Source organism: Erithacus rubecula (genome assembly GCF_903797595.1).
Source record: "Erithacus rubecula genome assembly, chromosome: 8".
Lineage (NCBI taxonomy): Eukaryota > Metazoa > Chordata > Aves > Passeriformes > Muscicapidae > Erithacus > Erithacus rubecula.
This window is the reverse complement of record NC_136659.1, coordinates 22254282-22276487: the sequence shown is the minus strand read 5'-3', so window position 1 is coordinate 22276487 and position 22206 is coordinate 22254282. Positions and strand designations below refer to the sequence as shown.

Genomic DNA, 22206 nt, shown 5'->3' with positions numbered 1-22206 from the left:
CAAGAGTGTAGTTTTATTGCCATTGTGAGATGCAGGACAGACTCCAGCTCCTTTGTTGAAGAGCTGGGTTGGCAGAACTAGAGTTTGCATCAAGCTGTGACCTTCGTCCATCCCAAAACTCCAACTGAATTAAACATAAAGGGAAAACTTACCTTGGTATGGTTCCTACCCAGAGCTACAGAGATGTGGCAGCTGCTGTCCTGTTGTGACCACAGCCTGGCGTGTGAAGATGCCTCCCTCCATCTCTGTCAGGTCTCTTGGATGCTCAGCAGCTGCTTTGTCAAGCTGTCCTTGCAGTAAGGATGGGAGACAGTTTTCAGGTGGACATTAGAGTTGGCTGTGCTGGCATGCAGGAGGTGTGGATGGGCGAAGGACAGGCAGCATGGGCTGGTGCTATCAGTCTGGGTGCATCCTGACCTGCCCACTGTGGGGGTGTCTTCCTTTCATCCTTCCTGCCCCCCCTGCCCCTATCTCTGAGCTCCTGTGTCTCCACAGGGAAACAGTGATGGTCACCCTAGCCTTTACCTGAAAGCTGTACTAAAGGCCCTGCAGCTTTCTTATGCAGCTGCTGCTTCCTGCACACCCCTCCCCTGTGCTGGTTGGCCCAGATGCTTCTGCAGCTTCATGACAAAACTGCTCTGGAGAGGGGCAAGCTCAGCACATTTTTGTCTGCTACTGTGGGGCTGGGTTCCAGGCAGTATTAGCTAAGGCTGTGCCATGGCCAGACCTCCACTCTGACACTTCACAGCTGTCAGCAGTACTCCCATGTCTTTGTCAGTCACATCTGTGCCACCATTGTCACTTACTCCAGATCAGGGTCACACAGGGCTTCTGCTGGCATTTTCACACCTGTGTATAAGCTGACTGTAAGATTCACAGCCCTTGTTACAACTTCATTAGGCCACATCACTTTTATTTTTACAGGAGGATGATCCACTGATAGCTGTAAAGCCGGGTGGAGATGAGGTACAGATGGCTTTCACTTCAGGCTGGTTTACAAGGTCATTTGCAGCCGGGTGAGAGTGCAGGCGATGGCCAGACTGGCAGCGCGGTGATGCCACAGTGACAGACCCTCTAGGCAGGAACACTTTCATTCTCCTTGGATTTTCATTTGCTCTTTAGCACTTATGTTCAGTGGTGTCTTAGGGTCAGTTTGTGGTCCGAGTGCGCTTGTGAGCTGGGTGCATTTTGGCGGGGGCAGCGTGTGGAAGCCAAGCTCTGCTCCCATGTTTACTGGTGGAAATTTGAGCTGGGCAGGTGGCGGCATCTGAGCCACAGCTTCTTCGCTCTGTGCTAATCGCTGTGAATGTCACAACACAGCCAGGTTTGCTGCTGGGGCAGATTGGGTAGCAATGGAATCAGTTGTGGGATTCTCTTCTGTGGGGCTTGGAGCCCCTCTGGGCTGCAGCTCCCACTGGGATGCAGGTGCCCTGTCCTCATCAGGAATTCTCAGCTTGACCATACAAGCTCTAGCAAGCAATACAGCCCTATGGGCGTGGAATGGACTTGGCACCTTCTGTATTTCCTTGCAGAACTTGGCAGGGTAGCAGCTCTCCTTGAGAGTGTGTAGCTCCCATAGGATCCTGCATGGCATGTTCCATCTCCTGCATCCTCTGGCTGAGATGCTGCTGACCTGGTACGTGCTAGAGACTGGAGCTGATTCACAACTTGAGAAAGTCTGGCAGGTGTAGGTCTGTCTGATGTCACACCACCCTGTCGTGGTGTGAGCTGCTGTGATGGGTGCTACAGAGGCAACCTCAGGTTTCCAAGCTACACTTTGACTGCTGCATATGAGGCTTGTCTTTCAGGTGAGGAAAGGAGTGTGGATGTGTATAGCAAGAAAAGGAAGAGTGTGGTGGTTGATGCACTGCTTATCCTTTTTATACCTTTTTTTTAAACATGCAAGTGTGTGAGAGCTGGAAGGTGGAAGAACCAGCCAGCCTGCTTGGAATACAAATTCCTATCGCAGCTGTATCCAGGGGCCCTCCAGGCATGTGTTAAAGCAGTAACTGGCTAGTGGTTTGTTTTCTCTTTTCCTTTTTCCTCAGGCAAGAGGATGTTGCAAGTATGGTGCAATAGTTCATTCTAGGAAGATTCAGGACACTTACATCTGCAGCTCTGTGGTCTGCCAGTTTGCTCCTTGCAGGGGACTTTTCTGTAGGACTGCAGTGAGAAGAAATGTGTTGTGCACAGTACTGCCAGTCTCTGCTGGAAACAGATGTGTTAATGTTAGAACAGCCCTGCATTTCTTGCTGCCTTCTCAGTCTTGAGCTCTATAGGAAGCCTTTAGCCCTCACCGAGCTTTTTGAGAAAACATTTTTGAGAAAACATCCTTTTAAAAGGAACGTGAAAAACATGTTCCTTTTAAAAAGCAAGGTCTGAGGTTCTCACCTAGTTGTGTAACCTTGTGATCTGAAGCTTTAAGGAATAGGGAGAAAAAATAAGCAGACATTTTGGGGCTTGTGGCAGAGTCAGGAGGCTGATGTTGGAGACACAGACCTGTAGGAGTGGGCTCCAGCTGCCATGTGGGTCCCAGGCAAACAGCTTCTTGTTGCAGACAGGATGACTCTGCTGGGGCTGCTACCCCATGGCCATGGCTGGTAGTCAGGCACCCCTGTGTGTTTGCAGGGTACAGACTTTCCTGCAGATGGCTCTCTTTACTATGCTTTTTTGTATCCTCTGGTTTCATGAGAGATGCCAGCCATTCTTTGACTTGGTCTCAGAAGACTCTTGGTAAGCTCAGTAAATGGGAGATGTGGTTTCCATCCTGCAGGGAAAGCAACTCACCCTGCTTTCCTTGTGTGTGGCATTGGGCTGGGTGCTGTGCCCTGACAGCACAGTTTCTTTCATGCTGTCCTTTTGTTTCAGGCCAGCAAAGATGCTGCTGTAGATGACTGACATGCTTGTGCCTCACATGCTATGGCTCTACATGGCGTCTGCAGGACCAGACCATGCTAATCTAGGCCCCAAACAGCAGAATACCATTGGGCTGGAGACAGACATCCTTTTGCCAGAAAGACCTGATCCATGCTGGGCCTGGTGCCTCGCTCAGCAGCAGGCAAAACCTGTGTGGAATTTAGAGGAGAGGTATGAGAGTGCTTTCCAGGATCACATCCTGCACCCCTCAGGGATCCCTCTGCAGCAATCCTGCCTCTTGTGCTCCCCGTCACTATGCCATGCACAGCCCACTGAAGACAGCCTCCAAAGCCCTCCAGACACTGACTCTGTTACAGGAAGGGTGATGTCTTCCATGCTGATGAAGCCCTGCCTGCCAGCAGAGGAGCGCTCTGGAGCTGGGGTCAGAGGCTCTGCCCTCAGCTCAGGTCAGCAGGCTGCCAGCTCCTCTAGACCAGTGCTCAATAACAGCTCTTTCCTATGGCCAAGCAGTGCTAAAGTGCCTTGTCTGCAGTCACTGAAGATGAAAAAGGCAGAAAATACCCGGAGTTTTCCTGCTGTTTCCTGGTCCCACTCTGGAGACGATAGAGACAGCATCCCTAGCAGCCTGATCAACAGAGCAGTGACAAACAGCAGTGTTGTGTCAGAGCAAAACACAGTCCCCTCTCTTAGCCCTGTGCCAAGCAGTGCGATCCTCAGGAAGGAGCAGTGCTCGTTGGACAATGCTACGGGGAGACTTCACAGCTCAAAAGAGAAGGAACTGGAGAAGAGCCTCATGCAGCAGCTGCCTAGTCAGGCTGTCACATACAGAGGCTTTGGGTGCCAAGTCGAAAGTTCTGGCCTTACGAATGTGAGCAGCCTGTCCAACCAGAGCAGCAGGAGGAGGCAGCATGCCGGAGTGCAGATCATCCGGAAAGAAGCCATGTCTCCCCTGAGCCCGGAGCTGGGGAGCCATTGCCTTAGCAGTAACTCGAGCCTTAGGGGCACCTGTGATGGCGCTGCCCACGCCGAGCGGATCGGTGACCGTCCCTCAGCCTCGCGTGCCGGCGCTCCCCACTGCAGCACCCGCTGCCGTCCCGAGGGCGTGCCGAGCCCTCTGGGCGCGGGAAACCCCCTGGCCAGAACAGAGCCTCTGCACTTCACTGCCATCTCTGAAGTGGCAGCACAGGTGTCCACCATCCAGCTGGAGAAAGAGGAGAAACAGGCCCAGGCTGTGGTCCCAGGAAGGCTTAAGTAAGTAGAGGCAGGAGGAGGAGGGAGGCTGTGGCAGGATGTGCCAGGCTGGCCGTTGCATGTCTGTGTGCTGGGAGGGGATGCACTGTGGGCAGTACAAGGTGGCCATAAGGATAACCATGGGCTGTGTCCCTGAGCAAAACCCAACTGCAGCATCCTAGTGGGTGGGGCACCTTCCTGAAACCCCCAGCTCAACAAGGGCCCTCAGGATAGCTCTAAGGTGTTCTAGCTTTTCCTTCAACCACAGCATGGTATTACTGTGTGGCATTTCTAGTTTGTTCTCCCCAGCTGGGGGCCCTGCCTGCAGTAGTTAGTTCTGCACATATGTTGAATGAAGCCTGCCCTTCCTAGTCAGAGACATGGGTTCATAAAGGAACACAGAGCTAATACAGGATAGAGAGGGTGTGAGAACATGGAACTTCTGCTCTCCTGCTGGGAGAGGGTGTCCTTGTTCCTCTTCTTTCTAGCTGCTCTGCAGTATGTTACAGAGCATGGTCTGGGGCCTACTCATCTTGCTAGCTTGAGGTGAGTGTTTGTACATCAGCAGTGGAGAGGCAGTGCCCTCATTCCCTTGCCCATTGCATTATCTCATGCTGCCTCATGGGCTTCTGGATTTTTGGCCCTGGAAGGCATGTACCATTCCTTTTGATGTGATGCCCTTTTTCACAGTGCTACTGCTGAGAAGTCACTGCCAGAGCTGAGCCATCCCCAGGATGAAGCAGAGGAAGAACTTCCTGATGGCCTGGATGAGAGCTGCAGTCAAGAGGAGTATGAGGACAGTGAGTGCTGGTTCCCCAGGGAGGGCTGTGCTCCATGCCTCAGTGTGGGGAGTGCAGGAGCTGTCTGGGAGCTGGGGGTGAGCACAGCTGCCCCTCTTGTCTTATATTCATGCTGCCATTTCAGGATCTACTAAGCCCAAAAGTGATGTAACAGCAAGGAGGAACTGCATGGGTTCCTTCCAGGAGGAAGCTAGGGCTCACCACTGTCCTTCTCCAGAGCTTACTCATCTCCTCTCTGTGCAGGGCTGTCAGCTCTGCTCCCTCCCCTGTTTTTACAAACCTAATTTGTGGGCAGGATCCAAGGATTTGGGGCAGCTGGAAGGTTCTGTTCCCTGGAGCATGTTTCCTCTCTTCCTAATTCTGTGTGTACTCACTCCTCAAGGAGACAAAACTTGAGTTTGTTCCCTCCTGCAGGTGACTCAGATGCTTCCTCTGATGCTGATGTGTCTCCTGGATCCAGGTTAGTAGCTGCAAAAAGTGTACTAAATTTAGCATATTTTTCCAGACTTGTCGCAGGACCCAAGGGAATGGCCTGAAGTTGTGTCAGGAGAGTTTTAGGTTGGACATTAGAAAAAGTTCTTCACAGTGGCTGGGCACTGGAACAGGCTCCCCAGGGAAGTGGCTGCAGCACAAGCCTGACAGAGTTGAGGAAGTGTTTGGACAGTGCTCTCGGGCACAGGGTGTGACTCTTGGGGATGATGCTGTGCAGGGCAGGGAACTGGACTCAATTATCCTTGTGGGTCCTTCCAAATCTGCATATTCTGTGATTTCATCATCTTTGCCCTCCATGGTTACAGAGGACATGTTAGCATGTTTAGTAAAGGAGTGAAGGTAGGAACAGATGTGCCAGCCAAAGCAAGTTTCCTTGACCCTGCAGACTAGAACTACCTCTTTTGCTACAGGCCACAGCCTGTAAAGTGCTAAGGATGCATTGACTCCAGCAAAACAGGGGTCTTAATTTCACTGGCACTGCCAGTTGCTGAGTTAGGTTTACTGGAATAAATTATGCTCTTGCATGTCATTGCCTGGCAGATGAAGCAGAATGGAGGTGTCCTGGGCCAGAAATTGCAGAAGCTCCTTGGACTTTCATGTCTCATCATAGCATCCTATAAACAAGTCCTGGAGCCTGGGTTTTTCTTCAGCTTATGGGAGCATCTTTTTCTGGGGAGGATTGGTCAGCCTGTCATCATCTGAGCCCTGCTTTCATGACTCCTGGCTGACCTTTGTTGGACCTGTTTTTGCCCATCCAGCAGTGGGAGCTGGTCTTGCACAGGGACTGCCTTAGGCTTTGCTGTCTGCCTGACAACTTGCTGCTTCCCATAATGTCATCACTAATGTGGGAGACAAGCAAGGCTTTCTGTTAGAAAGTGTTGAGCCTTAGGGTGCTGCAGAGCTCTGGGTGTGCACATGTTGTTGTGAAAGTCCTGCAGAGGTGATGTAAACTGGCCCAGCAGCTCTTTCTGGTAGGATATGTCTGGTTGGCCTCTGTGGCAAATGGGGAAGCAGTGCTTGGGCTAAATGCCTCTTGTAGCAAGGAAAGAGGGATGTTCACCACTTCTTTGTGCAGGCTGTGTGCTGGCCTGGCCTTGAAACCTTTGCAGCTGTCTCCTGCCTTCAGTGTGTTGTGGGCAAAACTAGTTTTGTGCTAGAAAATGTTAACCAATATAATCCTTTACCAATTCATAAACTTTTAATTATTGATTTTAGTACTGAAAAGAAAGAAAAACAACAAAGACTTTGAGAACCCACATCTTGGTCTCCAATTCTTTTGCAACAAGCTACACTCAGTCCCTTCAGTGAGGCCAGGGGTGGCCTGAGAGATTTGCAATATTGTGTTGTAGTTCCTTTTCTTTTGCTGCTCTTTCTTCCTTATTGGATTGCTCTGGTGTGGCTTCTTCCACTGGCTGCAGTGGCATATATTTGAATATATGTTCATTGCAAACCCTACTTTTCACTTCATCACAACCTTAATAGAAACATTACAAATTCTATCCCTTTTTCCAGGTATTGAGGCTTGCTACGGTAGGGTGTACGTGCAGTGGGTAAAACTCTATCCCTCTTCCCTGCAACACAGCAAAACCATGAGGGTTGCAACAGTTTAATCACATGTTTAATCACAATCTCCACCCCTTGGACAAGGTTACAGGGTTTGTCTTGTAAAAAACTTCACTCCTTGCCCCAGAAAGTCACAAACCCCACAGTGGTTACTTGGCATGTGCATTCATTGTAGATTCACCCCCTCACTGCTGCAGACTGAGTTACTGACCTTAGTGCCCATTGCTTGCACCACATTGCAATGATGGTGTGAATTCCTGATACCCAGATTAGGGCTCCTTCCGGCTTCCCTCTTCCTTTGTTACTTTCCACTTTTAGCCAGCTGCCTACTGCTTCATCTTTCTTAGGAGTTGCATCGAGTGCCTGGCCCAACCTGCTGAAACTCAAGACAAAGTGCTCAAACCAGCTCTTGTGTGCAGTTTATTCCCTAATGTGCCTCCAACTATCTACTTCAGTACTCGGGATGAGACAGGTGAGCCAGGGTCTGTTGTTGCATAGGGTGAGAGTGGCCAGCCCATTATTGGGAGCAAGTGGTACTAGCATACAGCCTGGAGCTGGCTGGCAGGGCTGCCCTTAACCCTTCCCATGATGAGACCCAGGACTGGTGTGATATCCAAATGACTGCAGTAAACCGTGTGCTTCCATTGTCTGGAGCATAACTCAGGCTGCCACTAAATGTTCCAGTGTCCTGGATCCCCCCCAGCTGTGAAGTCTTCTGCTCCATGACAGTTCTGCAACGAGGGCTTATGCACCCTTATCTACAGGCCTGGTGCCTGTGCAGCAAACCATAAGGATTTTGCAGGTGTAGTAAATCCAAGTATTGTGCTTGTTTTTCTCCAGTCTTTAACTTTTTGCTTTCCTAGTGGAAAAGCTGCCTTGGGAGCAGAGGAAGCTGCTGCGATGGAAAATGTGCAGAGTCACGCCTAACATAGTGAAGCAAACCATTGGCAGGTCCCACTTCAGAGTTAGCAAAAGTAAGTTGGTGGAGACAACATTGTGTCCTTCCTTGGCTCCAGCGCATGGACACAAGAAGGCAGAATGCATGCAAAGAACAGAGCAGAAGCAATACAGGCTTGGCATCCACTGCAGGATGCTGGGTTCACGTTTTTGCCTGTGTGACCTGCAGTGTCCAAAATCTGTGGGTCCCAGTGGGGTCTTATCTGTCTCATGGCTTGTTCTTGGCATAGACCAGAAGGACTTGCTCCTGGGCTGTCAGGAACTGAGGCAGATGTGAGGCAAGTTTGTTCTGGCTTGCCACTCTGAGGAGGCTGGCCCTCAGTAGTGCCAGGTCCAGCAGTGCTGCTTCTTGTCCCTATGTGCTGAGGAGGAAGACCATAGCCAGAGTTCTCAGTGTTGGGAGTCTTGTCATGGAAGAGATGTGTAGAGAAGCACTGAGCATTTGCAGCTATGATCCATACTCTGGAATGCGATCTCCTGAAAGTATTTATGGGACTCCTACATGAATCAGGAGACCTCTGCACACACTGTTTTGTGGCTATAATGAGACATGGAGGGCAGAGGAAGTCCTAAGAAGTTTTGGCATCCTATATGTCCATCAGCAGTGTAGCATTCATTAGCCAGCTGCCTCATTTGCCAGCTGTAATGCAGAGAAGTCAGGATGCTGGGGAATTAAAGGCATTCCTTGACCCTGTGCCTCTTGCAGCCAGTAATATTTGCAAGGATATGACCCACTTGGTTAACTGGATGCTACTCACAGCTCTTGCTTTGGCTGCTTTATAGTAGAGAGCATGAGTGCTTTGTGCTGTAGCTGTGCAGCATCCCTGGCATGCTTCTGCTAGCCCAAGGAGGTGGGGTGCTGTGAGTTGAGAGACTCTTGTGGGTGGCAAGGTGCTCTGTCATGGACTTTTCTGTTTTTCCTGCAGAAAGCAATGACTGGCTGGGTTGCTGGGGTCACCACATGAAATCCCCTGGCTTCAAAGCCATCAGGGAGCACCAAAAGGTAGGGGCTATTTTTGGCTGACCTCTTTCATGTGCATGGAGAATGTGTTGGAAGCAATTTGGATGCCCCGCTTCTCAGGACCAGGTGTTTGTTGTGCAAGCTGTCCCTGCAGAGTCCCTTTCAAAACTGGGAAGAGGCAGGCATAGGTGGAGGATCATCTCTGCTGTGAGGATGGCTTTTGTCCAGACTGAAGCTGTAGCCAAACTGTGTTTATTTGTGAGCTTCTTTAAGTTCAGTCTGCTTAAAGCAGTCCTTCTGGCAGAACTGAGGGGTAGGGACAGTGCCCTTGCTGCCAGTGCAATGAAGGGCATGTACCTTACTCTGATCACAGAATAGTCAGGTGTGGCTCATGGCTTGAGAACCTGTGAGGGACCAAAGGTTTGGCATCTATCACAAGTACATGCCTGTTCTGAAGAGCTGTGATGCTCAAAACTATGTGGTTTGTCCCTGTGAAGCGTCAGGAGTAGGTGGAATCTTGAGGGGGTGCAAAGACTGACACCCTGCACTGTATTCAGAAAGGATGTATCCTCTGCCAAGGGAGCAGGAAGGGGTGGACAAGGAGTTGGGGAAGCAAAGAGATCTCACAGCATCTGTGTTCCTTTCCAGCTAAACCACTTCCCTGGCTCATTTCAAATTGGAAGGAAGGACCGTCTGTGGCGCAACCTGGTGAAGATGCAGGCTCGCTGTGGGAAAAAGGAGTTTAATTTCTTCCCTCAATCCTTCATCCTGCCCCAGGACATCAAATTACTCAGGAAAGCATGGGAGGAAGGAGCTAGCCGACAGAAATGGATTGTGAAACCAGTAGGTGTAAAGCAGAACTCAATCCTCTGTCCTTTTGTAGGTGCAGGGTGAAGATCTGATCCTCTTGTGTTTGTGTTTTTTCAGCCAGCATCAGCAAGAGGCATTGGTATCCAGGTCATCCACAAATGGAGCCAGCTCCCCAAAAGGAGACCACTACTGGTACAGAGGTGAGTGAATATAAAACCAAAGTTGACACACGGCCTGGAACCTCTTAGTGTCTTGTATCTCTGGCCAGTTCTGGGCCACTGCCACTGTGTGACAAAACAGAAGTACCTGATTTGCATCTGGAGACTGTCTGGTTCTGCATCTGGTGCACTGTCCTTCTGCTGGAAGTTTGGCTCTGTCAGCTGCAACTGGGCTTACCGAAGTGCTGCTGTCTCTCTGTAGATATTTGAGGTCTCAGACACAACTTGGTTTCATGAACTTTCTGGAGCTGTCTGGTGGACAGCTTCAGCTCAGCTGTGATCCAGCTCCCACTGCTCTGTACTCTGGGGTTTGACATGTTTGGAGACAAACAAACCTTATCCAGTTCACACAAGCACAGTGGGAAGAGTAGTCCCAAGGAAGAGGTGGCAATTGTCAAAGACTTGCTCTTATCCAAGTTAGAATGGTTCAGTAAGATCTCAATACATGTAGATGTTAGTCAAAGGATTTTCTTGAAATAACAGAGTTCTCAATCTCCTTCTCCTTCTGCAGAAAAGTGGAATAGTTCATCTTGATTTGAAGTTGCTTTCTGGGAAGATTCTTGTGCGGGCAGGAAAATTGCAGTGTTTGGCAGACAGAGAGCTGTTGTGTTTGCTTGTTAGTTCTCCCTGTCTGCTCTTCATGCAAAGAGATAAACTTTCCTATGGAAAATCATGAACTTCTGGGATGAATAATCAAATCATTTGGATTAAAATACCCAACTGTTTCTGCTCACTGTACAAAACCATCTGTGGTGTACTGCATGTTTTAGATGTTCCTGAATATTGCAATCAGCGTTGTGGGTGTGAAAAAGCTACTGTGCCTTAAAACTGTGGAAAATCTCTTCAAAATGGAACTGAGCAGAAAGAAACACTGCTTATGTGCTCCTTGAGAATGGGAGAGCTGCTCTTTCTCCTATTTTGTCTGTGGGGTGATTAACTTGGAAATACTGTGCAAAAAGGCTTCTGCATTGATCCCTTGCTTTGCCAGGGCTTCTGAATTGGGAGTTAGAGCATATGAAAATTATAACCCTTATGTGCTTACTTCCCTCTGCAGATACCTGCACAAACCCTACCTCATTGGCGGGAAGAAGTTTGACCTGAGGATCTATGTTTACGTCACTTGCTATGATCCCCTCAGGGTTTACCTGTTCAAGGATGGATTGGTTCGCTTTGCTAGCTGCAAGTAGGTTGTGCAGGAGAGTGGTGCTGGGGGCTGCCTTGGTGCCCAGGCATCTGTGGCTGTGGTACTTGCCTTGGGTGGGGCAGGAGGGAGTCATCCCCTATAAGGGTGATGCTTAAAGCTGTATCTTGCTTGCTTAAGAAGCAATGTGGAAACACACGGGGTCGCTGCAGGTGACTGTTGAAAGGGAATGTGCAAGGATGCTGCCTACATCCAACCTTCCCAATGAAAGATCAGCTCAGTGTAAAATAGTTCTTGAAATATGTTGTCTGTGCTACATTCTGCATCAAAGCTGGCACACCAGAAACTGAGATGTTTCTTCCAGTTTTTATTGTATTGCCTCACGCTGATGCAGTTGCATCAGTGCTTCTGCTCACTGATGCTCTGGCTTTTATTTCTTGAGGACATGCTTTGAGAGTGGGATTGCATTCCACTGACCCAAGGCAGTTCTGTCTCATGTTTTGTTCCATTAGCTCTGTGGGGACAGGGAGCTGCAGGCATCAGGGCTGGTGGATGGCTGAGAGTGGTTTGAGATGAGAACAAAGTTTGTGCCTGCCTGGTGGACCTGGGGACAGCCACTTCAGTCTCAGACAACTTGTGTTCCTCTTGCCTCCTCCAGGTACTCCTCCTCAATGGAGAGCCTTGGCAACAAATTCATGCACTTGACCAACTACAGTGTGAACAAGAAGAACACAGAGTACAAATCCAACTCAGATGAGACTGCCTGTCAGGGACACAAATGGTAGGTACTGCTTTTAGGGTACAAGGTAGCTCTTTCTATTTCTCATTAAGTCAGACACTTTTCAGTATTCTTACCCAAAACTTAAACTTGCTTTCTGTATCATCTGCTCCCACTTGGGAAACTGAAAGAATAGAGTGATTTTACCATTGTCAGTGGAATCTGGATGGTCTCCCTGACTTGTGGATCATCCTGTCCACTGCTGCTTGAGCTGTAAATGCTGTTCATCCTGCCTGTGTCTGTGCCATTCCCTGCTTCCAATGCTGTACTGATCTCTGCTCATTCATCCCCTTCACCTATTGTAGGGATGATGGAATGTGGTTAAAGCAGAATCTGATTGGATTTTGTTAGATATTGAATGGGTCATGCTTAAATTGGCTAGATGGGAGCTTCTGCCTGTCTAATTCTTGAGTTTGCTGTGGAGGCAGAGAAGGGGACAGCCCTGGTTTAGAACTGTAAGTTTATGTTCTACTCAGTGGGAATAGGAGCAGTGTGCCATTTCTAGGCCTTTGGGAGGAGGGGTGCAATCTTGCAGGAGTTTGCATTCCTTGTTCTCCCATGGGTGAATGGATGCAAGTCCCAGGAACTTGCCTCTGATTCCATGGTGGTGTTTGAACCCTTTTAAAAATAGTGCAGGATAGAGTTCTCAATTATCAGCCTGGGCAGGGCTACTGCATTTCAAAGGGAGTTGCAGAAGGTGTTTTGCTGTCACTGAATTGCTTAGACCTAGACTTGCTGCACAGTGATCTCTTCCTCCACTGGTACTTTTAGCAGGGTCTGCTGCCTCTCAGCAGTTGCAATTGTGTGGGGGTGAAATTGTGTGGGTTTTCAATACTTGCATGCAAGTCAAAGCTGGCTGCTCCTGTGTTAAAGATAAGTGTGGCTGTAATCCACTCCATCTTGTATGCAGGAAGCGTGACCTTTGGATTCCTGGCCATTAGCCACATGGTCTCACTTGAGAAATATCTGAGCATCCTTGGCTTGGTGTCAGAGCAGTTTGCAGCACTCAATGTGGTGTGGGAAATTCCTGTAAAAGCATAGATGCTCCTCCATACCATCTTGTTACCTACATTTTCCAGATTTTTTTTTCAATCCTCAAGCCTCAGTGAAGTGGCTTTAGCTAGAACATTTTTGGGGTCTTGTTGAATTCCTGCTGAACTGCTTTGCAGTGCTGCGGGGGAAGGCCTCTAGGAAGAGGAGGTTTGCTGAGGACATGGAGGGGGAGGGAAGACAAGATCTGGGCCTGACTTACCTTGCTCTGTGCTAATTTGGGAGTGAGCTGAGAGAAGTCTATGACAGATTCATGTTCCTAGTAGCTTGGGCCTTCAAGACCAGGGGCCAGGCTGGGGAGAGCAGCAACTAGGAACTGAGAGGTTTGAGAATGTCAGGAGGATTGCCATGCCAGGGAAGAGTGCTGTCAGGGTTCCCTTATGTTGCTTTCACCACCAGCAGCAAGGGGCTACAAAGCTAATTCCTTTGCTTTCTCTCTGACAGGGCACTCAAAGCTCTCTGGAGTTACCTGACCCAGAAGGGAGTTAATAGTGAGGCCATCTGGGAGAAGATTAAGGACATCGTTATCAAAACCATTATTGCGTGAGTCTTGGCACCCGTTGCTCTGTGTGTCTGAGGTGCACCCTGGCCCCTTTGACTGTCCAGTCTCCTCAGCCTGGTCCTTTTGCTCTTTATTGAAATTGTATCACTGCTGTTGGCTTCAGTATTTCTATGCAGATCCCTCCTTTCATCCTGTTACTTATGCTTCTGCTACAGTAGCTGCAGTGACTAAATAGACCTTACTTTCCCTGACTTGCCTGAAGGCCAGGAAAGTGCAGTGTACCCAAAATTGCCCAGCTTGTCACTCACTCCCCTGCTTTGCCTGGAAACCTGAGAGAATGGTCCCTGGTGCAGGATAAATCTTGTATTCAGAGGGGGATGCTACCTGACACAGCAGGGATGCTCAGGATGCAGTGCTCGATCCATGCGTGGTGAAGCAGCAGCAGCTCACAGCCTTGTGTTGGTCCCTCAGCCCACCTGTTCCTGCAGCACGTGGCTGCATTACACTTCCAGAACTGTCAACACGTGCTGTGAACAGCCAGAGCTCTGCTATCTGTCTGACTGTTGCAAACAAACATTTTTTTTTCTTGGCTTGCAGTTCTGAGCCCTACGTGAACAGCCTGGTGAAGATGTACGTGCGCCGGCCGTATTGTTGCCATGAGCTGTTTGGGTTTGATATCATGCTGGATGAAAAACTCAAGCCCTGGATCTTAGAAGTCAACATTTCCCCAAGGTAAAGCATATTCTGAGCCACAGCAGAGTGGATATTAGCCTTTCTTTTACTACATAGTGAGTTTGACTTGCAATGCACCCTGTAGCCTATGCTGAAAGACTATGAGCTTTGAAGCCTCCGTCTCCAGATTGCAGGAATCAAAGCCCTCCCTGTCTGGGAAAGCAACATTTATCTGCAGCTCAGAAAGCTTTGCTGGGCATGCTCCAGCTAGAGCCAGGAAAGAGTATGTTAAAAAAGGAAGGCCAAGGAGGAATGTATCTCGTACAGAACGGGTGATGGCAGAGATTTCTTTGCGTGGGCAGAAGCAATCAGCAGTTTCACTGCCTCGTGCACCATTCTCTGCTTCCTGATGGCATCCGGCCGTGTGGTGTCAGCTGTGCAGGCAGGGCCAGGAGCTGCAGGGTAACCGAGCACAGCCCCTTCTGTCTGAGAGAGTGGGTGGGCATGAGCTGTACACAGAGCCATGGACACAGAGCTCTGGGGATGGATTTGCCTATTTCTAGCAAACTTGGGAAGGGATGGAAAAATTAACTATTTCTGATAGGAAGCCCCCCCTTCAAAGAGCTATTGTCAGGATTTTTCTCTCAGTGTTTTATGGCTGGTTTCATGAGGCAAGGGACAGGCTGGTGTTTGTGTCCCTGTCAGGAATAACCCAGGGATTCATCTCAGGGCCATAGGGCTCAACACCTTCATTCTAGCACTCAGGCTGTGATGCTTCCTCTTTGCAGCCTCCACTCCAATTCCCCACTGGATGTGAGCATCAAGGGCCAGATGATTCGGGACCTCCTCAACCTCGCTGGCTTTGTTCTGCCCAGCATGGACAGTATGGCCTCAAAGACACAAACAAGAAGTAGCTCTATCTGCAGGTTAGTCCCCTTCTCTGTCAGAGAAGCATGCTTTTTTCTTGAGGGATTTCATGTGGGAGGTTGCTTGAAGCTCAGCAAGCTCTGGCTTCTAGCTGTTGAAAGCCTGTGCTTGCTGGTGCTTCAGCTGTGGGTCCAAAGAACTTGCCTCATTGCCTGAGTATCTGGTTCCTGAGGTCTTTTCAAGGGAGAAGGATTTATGCCTTCTCTGCAAGTCCATAGTTGGAAGTAAGGCCAGTATAATTTGTGCTTGCTCTGCAGTTAGTCAAGTCGTGCTCACTTGTCCTTCCTCCTGCCAGAACTAATATGATGTTAAGTTTCATTGCCTGTCTGTTTGCTTGGAGGACTGGCTGGATCCACTTACCCTCTGACTTACCAGAACTGATATGCTGCTGCCTGGAGCAAGAGGAGTACCTGTTATTTTGCAAATGCTGGAGTGATAGTTCTTTAGGCAGGACTGCAGGTGTCGCATCTTGCCAACCTATGGGTGGAGGTGTGCACAGTCTTACTTGGCAGCGAACATGGCTGTTTTTTGCAGAATGCTAATTCCTGGGTCTGCATCCAGCCAGGCTCCTAATCCTTCTGTGTTTCACCACAGCTCAGGCTTATCCTGATTTCAAACCTGATGGGTGGAAGGAAACCAGTCTGTTCCCTGCAGCAGAGTGGCAGCTGGCCGTATGTCGCTGAAGGGTCAGCTTGCCGGGTTAAGCACCAGCATGCAGTGATATGTGGGCATGCCAAAAGATGTGACTCTTGCCCTCTGAGTGCCCTGTGTCTTCAGTGGAGATGCTTGGAACATGGGCCTGTTCCAGATGGGGAGCTCTCACCAGCTCATCTGCGGTGCTTTGATCACATGCTGGTTTGCCACTTCCAAGGGAAGTGCTGAAGGGCAGGTATCCGTAGAAAGACCTGCAGGGGATTAAATAGATCCTTAACATGGTTCACATGATGCATTACCAGATTTCTTGCATCCAGAGGCAAGCTTGTTTAACTGTATTTCCTATCATGGGAAGCATATGAAGGGCTTTTTTTTTCATATGGGCAGAATTTAAGTAGATCTGTATGTTCCCCAAGCACCATGCAGCACAGACTCAAGGTTCTGCTCTCCCTGTTTGGATCTGCATGCAACCAGTAAGTTTTGCAGCAGCAAGAAAAAACCAAGCTATGTTAATAGATGGATTAAAAGGTTTTCAGCAAGTATCTCCCAGATTCTGGCATCCTCAAATGGTTCAGTTGGAGCTTAGAATAGATGATTGCTGGTCAGACCTCATGACTTCCCATGGGATGTGTCTGAATTTAAGTCCTGAGAGTACTTGGATATTGCCAGAGGAAGTTTTTGATCTCAGAGTTCTCTTCTTCCTTGTACACTACCAGTACTGAGTACCTGTACCCCCATCCCTGTGTTTGCAGTCAGGAAGCTGTGTTCCAAGTGGGGTGTAAACATGAGATCCCACCAGGCTTCATGTGCTGTGAATCATGTCATGGTGCATCTGACCCTCTTGCATCCCATGTGATTGTAGGTGATGGCTCACCTTTTGGGTGAAGGAACACTGAAATGCCTTAGTGAGGGTCTGGCAGAGTCCTCCTAATTTCCCTGCCCACATCCTTCCCAGGTTCAATGCTGATGCACAAGGCTGTGTATCCATCACTAATCTCAGAACTAATGAAGTCTTTGGAGAAAGTGTTCTGTCCTCAATGTCATTTACACGAGGGTGTCATTACTTTTATAGAAGTTGCTGGGAGCGGCTTTGCCATGACAGGACTTAATTTTCTCCACTTAAATGCTCTATTGTTTCTCTTGTGTCCTCAGTCTGGGCAGTGCTTCGAAGGAGAAGCCCAAGCCAGTATCTGAGCATTTGAAAGCAGAGAAGATGAAGAAGGCCTATTACTTGATGCAGAAGATACCTGACCAGGTACAAAACAACCTCCTCTGTTATTTTCACCATCTTGCCAAGCCCATGTCTTAGCCACTCCCACATATCTATCCCTCTTCCCTCTTCAGATTGTGCTCTTCTTTGGGGTCAGCCAGATGATGGGGTGCACTTGGGCTCCAGTGGCTTACAAGACAGTTGGTCAGAAATAAATGGGTTTGCTTAAGCCACTGTCTCACTGACTCATCTATATATTCTGCATATGCTGAGAGGCACATCACCCACGAGTCCTCAGAGTCTGAGGACTGCCTGTTCCTTCTTATGTCCCTGTGCAGATTAGTAGGGCCACTGGCCTGTGTGCCTCCTGGCAGTGTGCTTAAGAGAGGCTGGGCTGCAGAATTGGTGTTCTCTTCAGCTCTGTGCAGTGTTGGTGTCACCATTGAACCTAGATTCCTTCCACAGTTTGCATGTGGCCTTTGTCCCAAAGATCTCAGACACATGGAGACCTCTGTTTGAGACATGCTTCTTCTTGACCTTGGGTTGCTCTTGTCTGCAGGATTTTTATTCTTCTGTCTTGGACATCCTGACTCCAGATGACGTTCGCATCCTGGTGGAGACAGAAGATGAGTATTCCCGGCGCGGGCAGTTTGAGCGCGTGTTCCCCAGCCACATCTCCATGCGGTACCTGCGCTTCTTCGAGCAGCCTCGTTACTTTAACATCCTGGTGACCCAGTGGGAGCTCAAATACTACTTGAATAGACACAAAGGTAACTGCCCTCCAAAGCCTGGTGCAGCCACCTGACTCAGGCAGGCTGCCTGCCAGCAGTCGTGGGAGACTTCTGAGCTATGAGTGTTGAGGGGGAGCTGCCTGCCTGCATACTAACCCCTAGGAAATGTGTTACCTTCCCAGACTGCTTCAGATATCACAAAAAGCTTATTCTGACTTGATGGGAGGTGATAACTGTTCTGGTACGCACAGCACCATCACTTCTAGGTGCTCTGAGCGTGAAGCAGACTGAGATTTTTGCCTTCAACCTGTGGCTTTGGTCTCTTACTGTGTTCCTCTGCTCTCTTTTGAGGGAGAAACAGCTGGTTTTGCTGGGCCTTGCTCCTGACTAGTGATCTGTGAAGGAAAAATTTGGCCTATTCTCTGGTCTCCTGCAGCTTTCTGATTGATAAAAAACAGTCAGCATACAAATGGAAATTTTTCCTAAACACTAGAAATCTAGCTAACCCTTCCATCCTTTCAGGACACAATTCTGTATTTTAATAAAAAACATTATCCTTTAATGAGGCATAGCTGGGCTATTCCTTCTCAGCCAGAGTTGTCTCTGTCAGGGCAGCAGTATAAGCTATTTGGGAGAGAGAGGCAGTGGGGTCTAGCATGAAGGGTTAGAGAAAATAAAGAGACTGTGGCTCAGGGCTTTTCATCCAGTATCTGATCTATATGGAGAGGCTTCTGGAGGAGCTGGTCTTCCACTGCAGTGACTGTATGTGTGCTCCTCACATGGCTATCAAGGAGAGAAAGAAGAAAAAATGCGTTTGTCACTTTTCGCTGGTGTTAAAGCGAGTATCAAAGGGGTCAGTAACAGTCTTTCACAGAGAGATGGTAACATCATAGCCTTCTCTGGCTGTGTTGTCAGCACATGTCATCCTTTTCCTTGCTAGTATCTTTGCTGGATAATCTTCCATCAGCTGGAAGAAAGATTCTGTCATCATCCTCACTGAAGTGCTGCTCTGAACATTGCCACTGAGGCAAGGATCCTGGTTCAGTGCTACAGCTTTCCCAAAGAAGCCAAACGAGCAGATTTGCTCTATTCCATCATTGGTCTTTACCTCTGACCAGAACTCACCTTTCCCTTATCCCCTTCCCATGTCCCTGTGTTCCATGCAGCACTCCTCTTTCCCTAGCCAGCAAGGTGCAAAGCCCAGGCTGGTGCACAGACCCAGGACAAGGCATCTGAGCTGCCCTGCTCCTTTTGGCCCCTGAGCTGTGGAGGTTTTTTACAAGATTCTGGGCCTTGCTGAAAGGTCACCAAGGAGCAGGCTTTGGACAGCAAGTATTTCTCCTGGTATCTTATAGAAAATCATAGTAATCCTAGCTGGACAGGATCAATTGACTAGCCATTGTTCTGCTGGTTCTTAATTTTCAAGTCACCCTAGCCTTCTGCTATGACCCTAAGGCTCTTAAATAAGAAAACAGGATGGGAGTAGTCTTGGATTTCTCAATATTTCTGTGTCGGCCAAGAGCAGTGTGTTTGGCTTTAGTGGGGACAGCTAGAAGGGAGCCCTGGAGGAAGTGGAGCCTGTTCAGTGCAGTTGAACACACGGTTGTGCTTCAAAATGACCTTGCTGTGTTCTGGAGCACCACGTCTTGTATGTGGTGAGAGGATTGGTCCCTTCCAGTCATACCAGTGATGATCGTGGCTTGTGCCAGTCTTGCTCTCTGTCAGGAAATTTCAGCTCAGGTCGAGCTCTGGATCAATCCCTGTAAGGAGGAGATGATGCACTAGGATGCTGCAGCTGATCAGTGCTGTGCAAGGAGCAGGTTGGCCTGAGCTGCCCTCCTCTGGGAAAAGGGTCAATGACAGCAAAGCTGCTCTACATTTGCACAGTGGGAACTTTCACCGGTGCAGCCCAAATCAGGTACTGCTGTTGGCAGGCACTGGGCTCAGGGGGACAGCCAATCTGGTCTAATTCGGCAAATCCTGTGTTGCCCCAGTTTCCCTGTTCCACTGAGCCTGCTGCAAGGAATGTCTTGGCTCCCTGGGAGGAAGGCAAGCACTGCAGCAGCCCACGCACTGATGTTTGTTCGTACAAAGGGTGAACGCCCTTGGTTTACCCCTGTTTGCTGGCACTCGAGCACGTGTTCAAGTAGTTATTGCATAGCATGTGCTGTGTGGTCAGTGCAGCATATTTGCATGCCCTGAGCTGGGAAGGCTTAACTCTTTGTAAACCTGGCTGTTTGTTCTCACTTACTGTCTTCTGTCACTTCCCAGGTCTGGAGCTACTGAAGAACTGGTGTGTCAAAGGTTACCACACTGGGGCAGGGATGGATTTGGCCCAGATGGTGCGTATAACTGTGGGTAGGGTAGGCCAGAGACGGTTGTTTACATGCACAGAGTTGGGTAGAGATCCTGCTTGTTCTGCTTTCTCTGGCTCCTGTCTTACCTGTTTGCCTTCTTCCCTCTTTGCCAAGGCCTCCAGGAGTCTGGAAAAACCCATGCTGCCCTATTTCCCACAAACATGAAACCATAAGCAGTGTATCAGATCTGCAAGTATTTTGCATCTGAATATCCTTGGGTGCACTGGGCACAGCCCTACATATTTGGCATCTGTTCTACCCATTGTTCCTCTCTGTGAGGCAATAGTCTTTGTCACTTCTGTGCCTTGTTACCCTGAAAGAAACCCACTCTTTTGAACCTCGAGGTGCTCTACTCCCACTTTCAGCAGAGGGATTCATTAGGCAGAGAGCAAAGATTGCTCTGTTCGCTATTCTGGGAACAGGCTGGTGGCAGTGACAATGCGCAGCAGTGAGGCAGCTCTAGCTGAAGGTCTCTAGGGCAGCCTATGGCAAAGCATAGCAGGCTTGAGGGATTTTTGACATGACTTAAATAGCCATTCTGTTGTCTTCCTCTCTTCTCACAGTGGTCATTGCCAAAGTCGTTCCTCCAGAAGAGTAGCATTCAATCAAACGGCTTCAGCAAACTGGAACTGGACAGACTGGGGTGAGTTTGCACTGGCCATGGTGCTCATAGTGTGGCTTTTGGACTGGTGTCCTGGTTGAAAACTGGCAGCTCGAAAAGCAGCTTTATTTAAGGGGAGAGGAGCAGGTTGGTTTACAGGCTCTGAAGTCTCTGCTCTGTAGAGAGCCAAGAGATGGGGCTGGCATAATATCTGTGCAACTGGGCATGTCTCTTTGGCACTGTACACCCAGTTTAGAATGAAGCTCAGAACAGCCAGATTAGGTGATACTTGGAGCTGTCATGGTGAGAACATGCTGACAAGATATTCCCTGCATTGGAACTTGTATCACTTCTGTGGACACTGATGTGGTTAACAGTGAGCAGAGGCTCTCAGCTGCAGCATTGGCAGGGGGAACAGTGTGGCCTCCAGGTCTATTGCACTCTCCTGGCTTCCCCAAGCAAAGCTGGGCTGCTGACAGCTTCCTGCAGAGGTGGAGGACTGGAGTTTGGGTAAGCCAGAGTGGAGGGGAGGCACACTCTTGGTCTCTGGTTCTAGGAGAAAGGTCATCGCTGTTCCTGTGCTGAGGCCAGGGTGGAGTTGGGTTTACACACAGACAGGGAGACTAAGCTGTGACCCTGAAGTCCTGCTGATCTTGGAATACCTGTTGGGGTCAGTGGTGCTGCCTGGGATGGGAGATGGAGTAGGTGAGCCTGGCAACCCTGTCTCTGAGTTCATGTGTCATGATACAGCAGATGATTATTGTACCATGGTTCTTTTGGTCCTTTCTCACTGTCCCTAAGAAGCTCAGGGTCTCCTTTTCGTTGCAGCACATGCCTCCCTTCAGCTGGTGAGGATCTCACAAGATGCCTGGAGCCCAGCCCTACTCAAAGCTTACATCTCAACAAGTGCACTGGTGGAGCCAACCAGAGACCTGCTAGCTGCCTCTCTGACACTGCCTGGTGATGTGACCAAGCAGCCACTGTCCCTCCCTGGGGACATATCAACCTACCTCAAAGGAAGAGACAGGAGCTGGCACTGTAGATCAAGGATTGTGGAAGCCCTTTGCACTGCACACTTGTTTTGGGGCTGGTTGTAGGGACGGATATTTTCCTGGGTAAAGAGGAGTCCTATGTGGCTCGAGTTTCTAAAACAGGTGGCAAAGCCTGAGGAAGTGGGGGTTATCTGGCCTTTGTGCTAGACTGTTCTTGAAGCCTGACATGGTGGTTTCTTTGCTGTGTTGGAGCTGGCTGAGCCTGCCCTTCTTGTCCCCAGTTCATCACAGGCTGAGCCCTTGCTTGCCTGTCTGTGTCCTGAGTTGCTGGCAGCTGAGTCTGCTCTTTCCCTGCTGCAGCCTGGCCCTGCAGATAGGTCCCCAGTCCTCATGGCTGGGAGGGAAAACTGCCCAGTTTTATCCTTTCTGAATGTCTGTGCCAGCATCCTGCCCACCCCCAGAAACAGGCCCTGCAGGAGACCTCAGGCTTGCTCAAGAGAGACCACGGGTATCAGTGTGGCTCCAGATTGTCTGTGGGGGCAATAGGGCTGCTGGGGAGGGAGCATCCTCAAGGCCATTGGCTTTCTGGTGTGCCCTGCAGGCTAGTGCTCTTCTCCTAAGTCTGCTCTCTATTTTCCCTTTGTTTCTCAAGGATTTCTATTAAATTTTAACACTCAACTGCT

The 22206-nt window shown here is 49.4% G+C and overlaps 1 protein-coding gene across 5 annotated transcripts in view; it reads left to right on the top strand.

Moving 5' to 3' along the window:
• Positions 1–22206, top strand: part of TTLL4 (tubulin tyrosine ligase like 4) — a 26281-nt gene extending 4075 nt beyond the window's left edge. Inside the window, exons 1-19 of one of the 5 annotated variants that reach the window (XM_079311605.1) lie at positions 164–1808; positions 2869–4128; positions 4798–4907; positions 5322–5367; positions 7310–7434; positions 7826–7936; positions 8846–8922; positions 9529–9723; positions 9808–9890; positions 10963–11091; positions 11708–11830; positions 13322–13420; positions 13977–14111; positions 14840–14977; positions 16785–16887; positions 17402–17612; positions 19845–19936; positions 20494–20573; positions 21360–22206. In XM_079311605.1, the coding sequence (XP_079167731.1) occupies positions 2891–4128; positions 4798–4907; positions 5322–5367; positions 7310–7434; positions 7826–7936; positions 8846–8922; positions 9529–9723; positions 9808–9890; positions 10963–11091; positions 11708–11830; positions 13322–13420; positions 13977–14111; positions 14840–14977; positions 16785–16887; positions 17402–17612; positions 19845–19936; positions 20494–20573; positions 21360–21495 (3231 nt within the window). In that variant the 5' untranslated portion in view covers positions 164–1808; positions 2869–2890 and the 3' untranslated portion in view covers positions 21496–22206. Of the gene's footprint in view, positions 1–163; positions 1809–2868; positions 4129–4797; positions 4908–5321; positions 5368–7309; positions 7435–7825; positions 7937–8845; positions 8923–9528; positions 9724–9807; positions 9891–10962; positions 11092–11707; positions 11831–13321; positions 13421–13976; positions 14112–14839; positions 14978–16784; positions 16888–17401; positions 17613–19844; positions 19937–20493; positions 20574–21359 lie in introns of those variants that run through there. The other 4 variants (XM_079311606.1, XM_079311604.1, XM_079311607.1 and 1 more) reach the window with 4 other exon arrangements.